The 15892-nt window shown below is 39.7% G+C and overlaps 1 protein-coding gene across 1 annotated transcript in view; it reads right to left on the reverse strand.

Annotated features, from left to right (window-relative positions):
• Positions 1 to 15892, reverse strand: part of LAMA3 (laminin subunit alpha 3) — a 331820-nt gene that overhangs the window by 43820 nt on the left and 272108 nt on the right. Inside the window, exons 40-41 of the mRNA XM_075584995.1 lie at positions 9444 to 9674; positions 249 to 362 (exon numbers count right to left, since the gene is read on the reverse strand). Coding sequence (XP_075441110.1) covers positions 249 to 362; positions 9444 to 9674 — 345 coding nt within the window. The remainder of the gene's footprint in view (positions 1 to 248; positions 363 to 9443; positions 9675 to 15892) is intronic.

Here is a 15892-nt window from a genome sequence, read left to right on the forward strand (position 1 = left end):
AAATGGCTTACTTTACAGATGGAATAGAGGTTGCTTTTCCCCCTAATACATTGGTTGTGGTACCCAAATGAGAGCTGGGAATCACTAAGTCAGGTGTGGCCAACTCCAGACCAACAGGTCAGGTTTTAGTGGTTGACTGAGCCACTGATTGAGCCACCTGTGCTGAAGCAGGGATATCCTTAAAACATGACCCGTTGGTTGCCCTTGAGGACTGGCGTTGGCCACCCCTGCACTACGTATATACTTACAATACATATTCCTGAATCGTCGTGGCATCGAGTTGCTTGTCCATTACACCTGCATGGGACACATTTTCCCAGGAACAACCCTTTATTGTCCCGATAGTGTCCAGAAGAACATTCCTGAAGAAGATTAAGTACAATCATTCTTAGAAACGTGTGCATCATAATATAATCACAAACTTTAGCAGACTCAGTTATAAGATTGAACCCTTTCACTAAAGTGGCACATAGTTACCCAGTAGTGCTTCCTTGGCTATGTGCCAGAAGGGATTACTTAGTAAAAAAACGAGAATACTGTACAAGACTATGGCAAAGAATGACAACCTTATTGGACTGTGATTTCAATTTGCTGCATAAAGAATTTACGACTACTGTAGATTTTATGTTCATATTAAAATGGTTTTGATTACAAAGGTGACCTTGAAATGTTACACTTGTGGACTGAACTGTTCAACAACACTTTATATTGATATGGTTAACGGAGAAATATGTTCACAGATAGGTGTTTAACTGATTTGCCTCTTTGCACCCGCCTCAAATCCGTCATAGATGAATCAACATATCCTGTTTTATTTAACCTGGAGCTATCTGAAGTTCAACCCAGATATATTTAAGCAATTTTTAATTAGATATAGTACTGTTATGGCATGCTTCGCGAAGGAAATTATATATGTTTACTATGAAAAGAATGTAGCAACACCGAAATGTGCCTTTTATACTAATAATCTTAGCTCACAGTACTGAAAGCAACAATACACATTCAGAAATATATTTTAAAAATCTATATAAAGATTATATAGTTAATATTAATTTTATATTGTTATGGTTGCTGTTGCAATTTGCTGCGGTGAGACTGCATCCCTGTACTGAAGAAATCTGTGGTCAGAACAATGTGATAAAAGTTTAAGAGCCTTATTCATTTTTCTCCTAAGTATGTGATCGACTTAAATAGCAGTTTTCGGACAATCATTCAATCAGCTACTCTCTTCATTGACAAATACATATCCTTTTGGACATGCATACATATATTTCTGAATATATATATACAGTATATATATATATATATATATATATATATATATATATATATATATATATATATATATATATATATATATATATATATATACTGGCACTCTCGGGTCTTAATGCAAAAAAAAAGTCAATACATTTTATTTACATTATCAACGGTTCGGTCCAAAAAGGAAACCTTCAAGATAAGTTGTCTTGATAAAGGTCCCCTTTTTGGACTGAAATGTCGATAATATAAACATTTGTTGACCTTTTTTTTGCATAATATCTGACAGTACTAGTATAATTTTTCCTTTACAACTTCTCTATTATATGTACAACCGGGAAAAGTTACCTGATGTAGTTGCAGTGCCGCTATTGCATTGTAATATATATATATATATATATATATATATATATATATATATATATATATATATATATATATATATTTTTTTTTTAAGAGAAACTTTCCTCAGAATCATCTCATAACCAAAAAAAATTTCTCTTCATAAAGTCAGTATCTATTGTTCTTCAGAACATTTCTACAAATCAGCATTGGTGCAAATGTTTTTCTCAATACTGTAGTACTTTTGTGACCTGGTGTTGCTGTGGAATTTGTTTAATTTTTTTTTTTTTTTTAAAGAATATTAACACCCAGTTGTTCAGACTATTGATATAGATTACCATATTAAAGAATACTAACACCCAGTTGTTCAGACTATTGATATAGATTACCATATTAAAGAATACTAACACCCAGTTGTTCAGACTATTGATATAGATTACCATATTAAAGAATACTAACACCCAGTTGTTCAGACTATTGATATAGATTACCATATTAAAGAATACTAACACCCAGTTGTTCAGACTATTGATATAGATTACCATATTAAAGAATACTAACACCCAGTTGTTCAGACTATTGATATAGATTACCATATTAAAGAATATTAACACCCAGTTGTTCAGACTATTGATATAGATTACCATATTAAAGAATATTAACACCCAGTTGTTCAGACTATTGATATAGATTACCATATTAAAGAATATTAACACCCAGTTGTTCAGACTATTGATATAGATTACCATATTAAAGAATATTAACACCCAGTTGTTCAGACTATTGATATAGATTACCATATTAAAGAATACTAACACCCAGTTGTTCAGACTATTGATATAGATTACCATATTAAAGAATACTAACACCCAGTTGTTCAGACTATTGATATAGATTACCATATTAAAGAATACTAACACCCAGTTGTTCAGACTATTGATATAGATTACCATATTAAAGAATATTAACACCCAGTTGTTCAGACTATTGATATAGATTACCATATTAAAGAATATTAACACCCAGTTGTTCAGACTATTGATATAGATTACCATATTAAAGAATATTAACACCCAGTTGTTCAGACTATTGATATAGATTACCATATTAAAGAATACTAACACCCAGTTGTTCAGACTATTGATATAGATTACCATATTAAAGAATACTAACACCCAGTTGTTCAGACTATTGATATAGATTACCATATTAAAGAATATTAACACCCAGTTGTTCAGACTATTGATATAGATTACCATATTAAAGAATATTAACACCCAGTTGTTCAGACTATTGATATAGATTACCATATTTAATTTCAGCAATCATTTTTGCCCGGCATGGTGTACACCACCATCTTCCAATCGGGGGTCTGTAGGCCACATCTGGCCCACAAGGGGCCTCTTACCAGCCTGTGGCTCTCCTGCCCATCACTCTACAGTCCTAAGTGGATGCTACGACATCTTAATAGCCTAACATGATTGCAGCTCCTCGAGCAGCAAAGAGTACACCGAAAGTAACTTTTAAGTTATGATGATAATATTTGTTAATTATGAGAAAACAATACTTGTAATAAAAATGTTATACTGTTATTCTTATATTGACGTGTAATAAATATGGTAAGTCTTGTTAAGGATAGATAAACCTGCATTAAAATAGTGCTCCAGTCCTTTCTTATTAATTAGACCCCTTGAAAAACTAGTTAAGTGCCATTTCTGCACTGCAGGACTTAAACTACTGAATAACCCGCAGAAAGCTTTTGTAACCGGTCAAGTAAATCATGAAAAATTAAATGCCTAATGAAAACAGCAATTCAATGGTTCTTTCTTTTTAGAAGCACTAAGGTTTCTTTATTAGAGGTATAACAGTGTTTTTTTTAAATAGAGTACGAAGTTGGGTCAGTGGAAGTTTGGGCCGATAATAGCTCGAACAGTCACTTCAGACGATATTGAATTAGCACAATATTGCAAGCAATTCAAAGTGAATAGCAATAGTGAATTGGGCAATCGGTCTGGCCAATAGCATTTTATATTTAAACTACAGTGCGATTTAGCATTATTCATTTACTTCACTATAATATTGTCAAAAAAGGAAGCCTCCCTTTTCTAAGGAGGAGCTCAGCTCTATTCAATTGAATGGGAATAAAATATGTTCCATGATGAATAAGGGGGTTTCCCTGCCTATTGAGTGTGGGCCGGTAAAACAAATCCAGTATTCCTTTGGCAGCTTCTTTCGTTTATGAATACATCAGCACTATTTCTTATGTTTTGGCAGGCACTTGTGTCTTTCTGATATGCTGTACTTGTGGTTTACTTTCAATTTTTTCCTCCTTTTCATAATTTTTTTTTATACATACATGAATAAAACGGGTTGTTCTTTATTTCAGGTGTAGGGTCCTCCTATATTTTTCTTCTAGTGATAAGCACTCCTTCCCTAACCTCACCTTATGTTGACATACAGGTGCATTATCAACCAGTGAGTTCATGAATATTCCCAATATAAAGGCCCATATATAGGATATGCAATCCCATAAGACACCTTTTGGCACCAGAAGACACCTTACAGCCCATTTAAGTGGCGGTGTTTCCCAGGGGTGTAGTGTTACTTTTGGGACTGTATCAAGTGGTAAACACGGGCTACAATTCTTTATTTAAAATTGCATTCCCACTGTTCAACATACCAACTATTCCAATTTTCTTAAAACTCTTTGACCACTTAGTTCTGATCACTGCATCTTTGGGGGAAATAGCTGTGTTATTTACTAAGTTAGGTGGGTCTCTTGTAAAAGCTTTATGTATTGTATATGCTGTGGTTTTCTTTTAACTTTTTAAAGCTAGAATTTCAAAAGCTTCTTATATTTTGAAGCAACTACTAAAAAGGCACAGAAGATGTTGCCTGGCTGTGTGCTCTCACATAGTACAACGCCATTAAATATTAGTAAGTGCCCAAGGTTCACTTGCTACACAATCATTACCCACAGGCTGCACTGCAGTAGCAGTCTAGTTTTAACATCAAATTCATTTAAAGCAGTTGAACCCATTGAAATCCAGTTCCAGATCCTTGACCAAGTCACTCTTTCTCTCTTTGTGCCAAATTAGATTGTAAACTCTTTGCAAAACTCTTATGCAACATGGCACTAATACTCCATTCAACTTTTTACTCTCCCTTTTGGCTACTGCATGTTTTTAACATTTGTTTCCATATACTCTACCATAGGATTCACAACCGTAACATTAATGCAGTTCATGACTTCAATATTTACCTGTGTGACTGTGCTATTGCTGCCTGTGTCTTATTTTCTTTCACTAAAATGTTTCACTTGTTTTCTTAGATCATAATCACTTTAATAAATTAGACAGCGAATTCAATTCCTCTTACATAAAACTAGCCCTTTGCAAACCTGAAGGTGTTAAAAGATTATCTCATCTACTCGCGAAAATCTGCTCTTAGTCTGTCTTTAGGTATTATACATAATTCTGTCACTCGGTTTTGTTCTTTGTAAAAAAAAAAAAAAAAAAAAAGAACATTTATGAAATAATCCTGAGAGCATGCACTTACATGCAGTCGATGACCGCCTAAGGCCCACTTTCACTACACTTTAGCACACCACAGCACCCATTCAAAAGAATAGGAATTAAGACGTGCTGAACTTTAGCCCCCTTTAGTGCATTTGGGCCCACATCCTTGGCTGTCAGAATGAATTGCAGGCCCTCCTGACAGCACAGGGGTTACAATTGGAATACTGATAATAAAATGCAATCAGTCAACACCAAAAGCAAACACCATTAACAGCTGTGTGAAGCACAATAAGAAATAGCAGATCTTACCAATAATTTTATATGACCAGAACAAGCACCATATTTTTATCGGTTGATTTAATTTACTTAGGAAGTTGCTGACAATGTGAAACATGTTCCTGGCCCATGTTTTTATTGAAAACAATATTTAAGCGATAAGACTGGAACAGAAAAAACTCCGGAATGCCGGCTATCATACATTTATACTTCTAATCATGCAATGCACAAATAGTAGAAGGTCGTTTTTCATTGCACCCAGTAACCTCCGTCTATCAGGTAAGGAGATGTGTGCGGGATAATCGTACAATAACAGACCCTTACCTTGTTCGGTTGCATATTCAAAATATTTTGCTGATGATTGACTCTGATCGGCACCTGAGGGAACTCTGCCCTCTGTTGCATACCCCGGGCCCCGCATAGCTCCAAACCCATTAAGAAGTACAGCAGGCATAACGCATTTCTTGTTCTGACCATTTCTAGTCTTGTTCTGTGATCCGTCTGTCAGAAGCCCACAATAAATTCCCTAGAACTAAATCTCTCTGTTATACTGCCCTGTAAAGTTTCAGGTCTGACTCAATCTGCACCCATTCTTCAAACTGCTGTGTGGAAGCACAAAACACTATCATACACCTTGCACCAAACCCTTCTTATACGGCAATTCTTCTGACTCATAGAACCTGGGTTGCACCAAGCCAGGCACCCTTCTGCAGTACGCTCCACCTTCCAAATCATTGCATGAGTCATATTGTGTAATAAATATAAGCGGCCCCCAGGGTTAACAGACAGCTCAGTGGAAGGTAGTGTATCTAAGGTGTGTCTGATAACACTTTGTCTCCACCCTACGCAAGTCAGACGTTGCTAGACCTCGTGTAGTAAATCATAGCCTGAGTAATACCGCAGACAAATAGAATCTATGTGTGATGGATCAGTCAGAGGTGCCACTGCTTCCTCTGGGCTACATATTTTCCACATAGCACAGCTACACAAGAACAGGCTAGGGCATTTTTTAAAGCAAGTTCATACATGTTTGAAACGGGGATATTTTTCATTATAATGATTATGACTTGTAATTGCATCAGTAACTGATTCAGTGCCAGAGGGGACCGAAAAGCACTGCTACGCACACCCTTCTATAACTTTTGTACAGTACACATATTAACACACATGTTAAATTCTACAAACATACTGTAGGAAAACTCTAAATGTAAATGTAAATGCATGTAATGTAAAGCCAAATATGCAGGGATTCTGTACAATGCTCTACAGAAACAAACCTCACTCCGGAGTGGTCTGACATGCACTGTACACTATTGAGCGAATGGTTAGGAAAGCACTGGGGGCAAAGAAGAAGGAGGTTGCTGCTCACGACCTGCATCCCACCTCATTTATCACTTGCCCAAGTGTTGTGATGCCTGGGATTAAAGGGGCTGACAGGATAGCAAGCCTTAGAACAGCAATCCCTTCCATTTTGCATACAGATATTTTTGCAGAATTCAAACAGAGGGGTTTTCCGGAGTTGAACCGCACTATTTGTTTTTAGTTCTGGGGTCCCCCCCAGTCCTGGATTTTGAAAGATGGTGCCTGCAGTCATCTAATAGGAAACCACAGGGTCCTGCCTCCAATGATATTGCAGCTTCCGGTTGGCCCGTGGAACCAAGGCTGATTTGTGGCTATTTTGATTTACAGAATCAGAGCTGAAACAGCAGTAAGTAAAGTGGTAAGACTCTCGGGAACTGGGGGTTCTACTGAGCTAAAAAGACGTTGGGACAGGACTGGTGGGCCCTCCAGTAAAGTAATCATTTATGGAAATATAAAGGATTGCTGCCTTAAAGACGGACTTTAACTCAGTTGTCTAACCTGGGAGGCTGCCCAAACTATGCACGTACAATGGGGAAAAAGGAGAGTGTAGAGTGACAAAGAGAAGAGAAAGGGTGTCAGAAAGAGTGATAAACAGAAGTTCTCCAACATTAATAACCCAATTAATATATTCCACTTTGAGATCCTTATTCTTTTAAGTGTGATTTACTGGGAAGCCAACCCCCCAAACCCTGGTCATCTTTCTTTGGACACAGAATACAAAATTGTGCTTCCAAAGTAAATACACATGATTGTAGGGAGACCCAGTTTAAAAGACTTAGAAGCACTGTGTTTAGGTAACTGACTCTAAGGTATGCATTTTGTAGCTCACTATATTAGACTATGGTGGGGCCAGGGAAGAATCAGTTCAGAAGAGATTAGGACACCTCCATACAAATTAGGATATAGTTGGATGACAAGTTCTGTTAATGTAGTTTGTACAATGTTAGGTCACAGAGGCGGTGAACTTCCCAATATAGCTTTATCGATGGTTCTCAAATCAGAAGTGGAGCACCAAGGGACAACTGTACGCTCAATTATTTTTGGAGCTGCTCCAAGTATGTATCTTGGTCTGGTTATTGGGAAGGGATTTAGTGGGTGGAAAGGTTAGCGGTTCTCAGGACCATGAAGATACATCACCTTTATCCTTTTGATTCATTTCAGTCTGTAAGAGTGATCAGTTAAAAATAAAGAATTACAGTTAGATATCAATACCATCAAATGTAATACGTTACTTTGAGAACTGGACATTCTCCTTAGTATTTGCCAGTCTTAAATGATTTTTCTTTCAACGCTTGTTTTTTGCAGGTTATTGCATCTAGTACATTACACCCAGTATATACAAATGTGAGTATCTGGACAATAATATTTGGTCTAGTCTTTCTGTTTCAAAGCTCCAATCTGTGCTGTTCATTTGTAGTTATTTATTTGTTTATTACTGGAGAGCGTTCAGGAACTGAACTGTGCTACTGCAAACAATATGGTCACCATCCTCTCTGGTGGCCAATAGAAATCTGCAGCATCAACTTCCCATTACATTCTTTTGGGTGACTCCTACAGCCATCCTGGACTTCTCGTTAATTCACTGGCAGAAGTTTTAATATTGGGGGACCCTAGTGTTTGGTTCAGTGTGACAGAGCTGTTTTGGAACACATTGGTTTAGATAATATAAAAAAAAATGGTGGCTCTTGCCGCTATACTTCAAGTATCTGAAAAGCAGATCTTTACACAATGGGTCATACTTACTAGAAATAAGAGGTATGGAAATGCATTGTTATGAAGGTGTTTGAGAAAGCGAATATGAAACTCTACCTGCAGCCTTCACCTGACTATCAAAAGAAGCCACTCAGAAAATATTGGTCAGAGAGGTTCATCTCTCAGTGCTGGTAGTTTCCAAGCTCTTGACTTCCTAACCTTTCTGGATAACGGGATTTAGGTTGCCACATCTGAGGTGTCCAAAGTAAGTATTACTTTCTTGTACATTTATTTTAAAACTGAGTTGTAGGGAAAGAGTCGGGGATGGCTAGAGAGAAGGACGGAACCGGAAGCAGATGCGGGAGGATGGACGGTACGTCAGACACTGACATCATATGCGGAGGATAGACGATCGAAGCACACGTGTGTAACCAGAGAGGCAGCTCAGCAGCACCATTCTTCTCCAGTGTTTACTAATCTTGAAAATATTATTAATTATTTTCGGCATACTACACTATATGTCTCTTCTTTTTTGTCTCATACTTATTCACCTAATCTGGATGAGAAATTCATTGGGAAAGAATTTAAATATACATCTAAAATGTTTTGCTACAAATGTAGAAAGACTTAACATCTTCAGTGCTGCGGTCATGCAGCCGTGATGGTTGCAACACCAAATGATTAACGTTGTGGGGGTCCCATTGAGAAGCATGGACCCCCCACAGCGCGCTTGCGGCAGACACTGTCCCCAGTGCCGCTGACTTTTGCTAGTTTGTCCGCGGCGCTGGGTATAGTAAGTCTTACTACATCTATACATTAAAAATGTTAAACTAGCTAATATAAAAGTCACATTTTGCAATGTATTTGTTTACATTTCAGCCTATAAAATCCAGACATGTATAGCAATGCCAACTGCAGAGGTGTTATTGTTCAGACATAATTTGGGTCACAACACTAGGGACAGATAAGAATTCAGACAGGAGAAAATCATACCTGGCATGAGTCACCTTCATATCCGGGTGGGCAGGAACATATCTCCACACTGAATGCAATGCTTCCACTTCCTGAGGTAGTGGCTTCCTCAAGCCCAACCTCTCCTAGGGTTAGGCGCTGAGTCTCACTGAAGTACAAGGCTCGGATGTGCAAGCTTTCCAGTCTGGACAAGATCATCATGAGTTCCTCTCTAGACACCATACTGTTGCTACTTGCATGCCTGAAGTTTCCCTATATAATAGAAGCAGAAAGTGAACATGTAATCCCAGACCGCACACAATAACATCTTTTCATTTCTAGAAAAGAAGGTGCACCCTTAGGACATGTATGAGCAAAGACCTCTTCAAATAGTTCATTCATATAAACCTATAAGACAGCTTGTATCATTTGTGTTAGTCTCTCTCCCAAATCTACAGAATATATTACAGGAAATTAGAGAACATTTTGTTCCTTTTCTTAAACTAAAGATATTGAAATCATTATTATTTTTAACCATAACAAGTGTTATTTATTATCCATGCAGGTCACAAAATACTGAATTGACCTGGCCATTGTCTAATGTATAGGTATAGACCTGTGTTTTTCTCAGCCCGTTCGGTGTACCTTCCCTCTCTTCCTCTGCTTCTCAAGGTTATGTCTGTTTTCTTTTGATTCTCCTTAACACAACATTTCCCATCGCTTCTCCTATAACCCATGACTTTCTAATAAATAATTCTCCATTAGGAGGTTGAAGCATCAAGATACTAGTGCATATGGATTACTACCAAAAAGATCATTTACAAACTCATTGGCATCCAAACAGTGCCAGATTTCCCAATTAGCCCGGGCCTAGTGCGGCAAAATGTGGGAGCAGCAAATGTTACGTTTTTTCTCCACCTTTAATATATAAAAATATATTACCTTATTACATTGGCTGGCGGCATCTTTTCCTACAGCGTCCCGTTATCATGGCGCCTGGATGTCAAATGACATGTCTTGCCATGACAACGTGACGTCAGATGAAGCGGTGTTGCCACGGCAACACAACGCCGCATTGCGCTGCGACGTCCCATGATGCTGCGACGCCAGGATGCCGAGTCGGCCGAGGAGATGCCGCGCATGAAGGCGGCAAAAGGTAAGCGCCTATGCGTGCCAAATTGTAAGTCCGGCCCTGAATCCAAGCACTTTCTTTTTAATATTTATTTTGATTTGTTTTACTTGGTATACTTATGTATTCTGTATAGTAATAAATAGCATATATTCCTATCTTTCTTATCTAACTTTATCCCTTGCAGGTTTCCTGTGGTACCTGTCTTTAAAAAGGTGGGGCACGAGCATTAATGAATGGGAACCTACATGTACTGCTTCACACAATAACCCAGATTAAGTGTGTGGGGTTTCAATGTATCTTTCCCTCTATTTGATCAAACAAGAATGAAGGAGAAATGAAGCGTCTTGGCCTAAACTGGGCAAATATAGTGCTCACAATCAGTAATCAAAGAAAAATGACAATATAACTCTGTGCTTTTTAATCCTAAAGCTAATAGCAAGCAGGGTGAATGGAAATGGAAAAAAGAATAAAGTCCTGGCGCAAATATCATAAAGAATACCAGTCCTGCCAAAGAAGTGAGGAGAGTTGAAGAATGGAGTGTAGGACAGTCCTGTTTTCCCCTGTTCTCTTCTTTATATGGAGTATTCTTATGTTTCTATCCTTTTGTCAGAATATTCTGCGAGGAAAAAACAACAAAAAACCATTGCGCAGTATCTTCAGGGCAACGAATACACTTTTCCCCCGCCACTAGCTACTTACAGCAAGGCTGTAGGAGATAGTCATTGATTGGTATCTTTCGTGTTGATTCCACTTGCAAAGGTATAGATTGCCCTAAGCCTAACTGGAGAAGGGGGGATAGGGTCAACCTTATTTCCAGACGTGAAATGTACTGGATATATACCCTCAAAACCATGACCCCAAAGGGATTAAATATCGAATTTGATCTAGCAGCTTTTGTTAGAGAGAACTAGGTGTATCTACCCATTGGTCATTTATTACAATATATGGTCTTGTGACCAATGGTAGATAGAGGTTCAAGAAGTAGAATTTCTGATGAGGTTATTTTTTAGTTTTGGTTATTATCATTCAGTATATAACCTATAAGATAAGTTATGTCATGCCATTCATGTTTGTATTATTTTATGACATAGGTTAACTGTGATTGTTGGTGCTTTTATCAAAGGGTTAATATAATGCAGTTGCTATAATGGCGGATGTGATTAAAATATCATTAGATATAATGTTTTTAAATAGGGATGTATAGTTTTTTGCAGACCCGGGAATAAGTTTATTTGTATTTAAACAGCGCTCTTAAATCAAATGTGCTCTGTATGTTTTCCCCCATAAGGGAACTACATACATTGTAGAGATCGGACGGCGGTGTGCACTTGAGGAGCGAGCAGGCAGTATTTACCTGCTAGTGCATTGGCTGTTTGATCGCATACAAGTGAGCAGAGGAGGAGATACACGGCACCGAAGGCAGACCCAAATTACCATACTACAGCATCACTAGCATGACGCGGTTAGTGGCGACGCCCATAAGGTGATTGATATCAGAGCCAATCAATAGAGATCTCGGGCAACATACGGGGAGGGTTCACGTCTAAGCTCCCCGCCCCTGACGAAGTAACGCTATAGTTACGAAACGCGTAGGGTGGAGCTTTACTGGTGATGTCACTCCGTGCATGTAGGACGACAGCAGCAGCCTGGCAGTGTTTACATCGGGAGGGGGGATCTCATTAGAGTCGCGGCCGCGAGAAGGAGGGAGGAAGGGATCCCTAGCCCAGCTACCAGTGTATGCAGCTTAAGTACTTGCAAGCAGCGGGCGGCATGTTGTAGATGGTCCTACCATCACATTTTAAATGCGAGTGTGATACCTTGTGATGTCTTATGTTATATGTTTGTAGCGGTACTTGCACCATATTTGTCTTCTATATCCTCTGGGCACAATTGAGTGTCATACTAGATATTTGAAGACAAGACGGTGAGCGAAGTGATCCAGTGTATGCTGTGCCTGGAATCAACACCAAAGATACCAATCAATGTCTATCTCGTACAGCCTTGCTGTAAGTAGCTAGTGGCGGGGGAAAGGTGTATTCGTTGCCCTGAAGATACTGCACAATGGTTTTTTGTTGTTGTGTTTTTTCCTCGCAGAATATTCTGACAAAAGGATAGAAGCATAAGAATACTCCATGTAAAGAAGAGAACGGTGGAAAACAGGACTGTCCTACACTCCATTCTTCAACTCTCCTCACTTCTTTGGCAGGACTGGTATTCTTTATGATATTTGCGCCAGGACTTTATTCTTTTTTTCCATATGTTGTTACAAGTCACAGGATAGACTTGTTATTTTGTCCTAAGGCTGCCATCCCACAATGTTATATACTACTGTTGTAATTGGGATTATATCACTTATGATTAGGTTGTTCTGTTAACTATTTTTATCACCTTGTAGTTTAGGTTGAGCGCACGGTGTAGTATTTTTTATAGTCCGGGTGAATGGCAATGGTTGAGGCTACTAATATTTTTCCATAATCATAATAAATCAGAAAACCTAAAATATTAAACACCCCACACTAAAAAAATCAATTTGATCAGGCACCACCTTCCTTTATCTTTATTGGCTCTCTTGGATCTCTGATAAAGACAGTGTGAGATAATCGTGGAGGAAACACTCTCCCATTTAGAGACCTCACAAAAAAGGAATGTGTGCTTGGCTTACAGAGAAACAAGGAAAACAATTAGATTTCTTTAATTCTTTACAAAATGTTGTTTTTTGGTCAGCTCCAAGGAATTGTACCAATTTTTGGTATTACTTAGTTCTTTTGGCAGACGTATGTCAACATTGTACTGTACATAACATTCCCTCTATCACAGGTAAAGGCAGATAAACAGAGACATGATATTTTGAATAAACACAAATAGTGGGCCATTAGAATGATACAGTAAGATTTGAATACCTAATACCACATTCTATATTCTCAAACCCTTTGCAATCCTTTGTGGCAAACATGTCTTATTAAGAACTCTCTTAATTGTGAGATTAATGCATTGATTTCCATACTGTATATTAGCAATAAGATATATATATATATATTGTGACAGAAACCAGGGGATGGTAATAAATTCCGTATATAGGGCTCCCAGGATACTAGACAGTTTCTATCCTGTTTGGCCTGGGAGTGCAGCCTTATAATACATACACTCCATCCCACAGTTTGGCAAGCGCTGGAACTGAGGGATGAGAGATCCAGACCAGAGTTTGTCTGCTGCCTGATTTCTGTCACCTGTCATGCTAATTAGGAATCAGGTATGAAAGACTGATTTCCTGTTTGCTCTGGGCTCCCCACAAGAGCCAGGAGGCTGGAAGGCTGCTGAACTACAGAGGGGAGAAGCCTCTTCCCCAAACAGGTTCAATCTTTCTGTTCATTTGTGTAAGACTGCAAAAGTACCGTGTTTTGATGTTGGAAGTGGAAAAGCCACTTCCAACCCTGAGTCAGGGATATCTAAGTTAAGTTATCGCTCAGGTGAGCAGCTATTGTTTTGATCTGTTTTCTGTTGTATGCACTGTGGCAGTCTCAGTGCCTGGGACTGAATAAACCAGGCATAGCCTGTTTAAAGGAACAGTACGTGACGCCTCATCATTTAACCTACCCTAAAAGACCGTGTTCTAAACAGTCCCGGACAAACGACGGAGCCCCGGAGTAAGCCGTTTGTCACATATGGTGGAGAATGCGGGCAGAGCACTAGGGGGTCTGCGGGTTAAAGAACTTTGAAAAAAAAAAAAAAAAAAAGTTTTTTTCATCCTCTGCAAACAAGATGGAATACGTGGTGGGTGCGCTGGTACGCAATGTCGCTGCCCAGAAAGACGCGAATGAAACCCAGCAACAGCTGTTAATAGCCCAGCAAGAAACTAATGCAAACCAGCAGCAGACGAATGCAGCCCATCAACAGCTGCTAATAGCCCAGCAAGAGATTAATGCCAACCAGCAACAGGCGAATGCAAACCAGCAACAGGCGAATGCAAACCAGCAACAGACGAATGAAGCCCTGCAAAACGCGAATGCAAACCAGCAAGAGACAAACCGCTTGCTGAGAGAGGAGCAACAGCGGTTCGCTCAGGGCTTACAGCAGGAACTCGAGATCCTGAGGGGGACTATCAGTAACCTTCCACTGGCAGCGGCAGCCCCAGTACCAAAAATGACCAGGGCAAGCCACTACCTTCAGAAGATGGGACCCTCGGATGATGTGGAAGCCTATCTTCTCACGTTTGAACGCACGGCACAGAGAGAGGGATGGCCAGAAGCTGAGTGGGCTGGTCTAATCGCACCCTTCCTAAGCGGCGAACCCCAGAAGGCTTACTTTGATCTAGAGCCAGCCGAAGCTAACGTCTATGCAAAATTGAAGTTCGAGATCCTCGCCCGCCTCGGCGTAACCACGGCTGTTCGCGCCCAAAGGTTTCACGCATGGTCCTTCACGATGGATAAAGCCACCCGAAGCCAGATGTATGACCTCATCCACCTCGCCCGGAAGTGGCTACAACCCGAGATCAACTCAGCCAGCCACATCGTGGAACGGTTGGTCATGGACCAGTTCTTGAGGAAACTTCCCTCTGCCTTACGCCGTTGGGTCAGTCGGAGTGACCCCCACAATGCGGATGAGCTTGTGGCCCTCGTAGAAAGGTACAATGCAGCAGAAGAGCACCCGCAACCCACAGTCGTGGAGCAACCCCACTACCCGAGGTTCCAGGACTCTTCCAGAGACGGTAAAAGGGTACCGGGGTTAAGGGGCGCTGAAGAGCGGCGACCACCTTTACGCAGCACCAGCAACAGTGGTTCGCACACTAAGGGCAATAGCCAACATGGGGAGCCGGGAAAAGGCTCTAAGTGGGACACAGACTATGTACCTAAATGTGTAAATTGTCATGAGAGGGGCCACACAGCAAAAATCTGCCCACTAAATGATGAGCCCATGCAATGCAACAGCGTGGAACCTTATTCGCTGTTGTCCCAATGTATGGGCCCTAGCCCAGAGGACCCCTTGAATAACCATCTGTGGGCATTTGTAAAGGTTAATGGTAAGAGGGTTCGGGCACTTCTTGACTCTGGGAGCATGGTCACACTAGTGTCCGAATACCTCTTGCCCATTAAGAAGAAACAGGGAAACAGTTCACAAAGAGTGGCAATTTGTTGTATACATGGGGATAATCATGAATATTCCACTGTTGATGTTTTTTTTGAAACAGAGTTTGGTTCTTTAGATTTCAAGGTGGGTATTGTACCCAAACTGGCACATGATGTGTTAATAGGGACCGACTTTCCCCATTTTCTAAAAATGTGGTCCCCCGCTCAGAATAGCGCCCAGAGGTCAATAGCGGACCATAATGAAGTATTAGAAGAAACAAATCCTTTCCCTTTTT

Source organism: Ascaphus truei, chromosome 2 (assembly GCF_040206685.1).
Source record: "Ascaphus truei isolate aAscTru1 chromosome 2, aAscTru1.hap1, whole genome shotgun sequence".
Classification (NCBI taxonomy): Eukaryota; Metazoa; Chordata; class Amphibia; order Anura; family Ascaphidae; genus Ascaphus; species Ascaphus truei.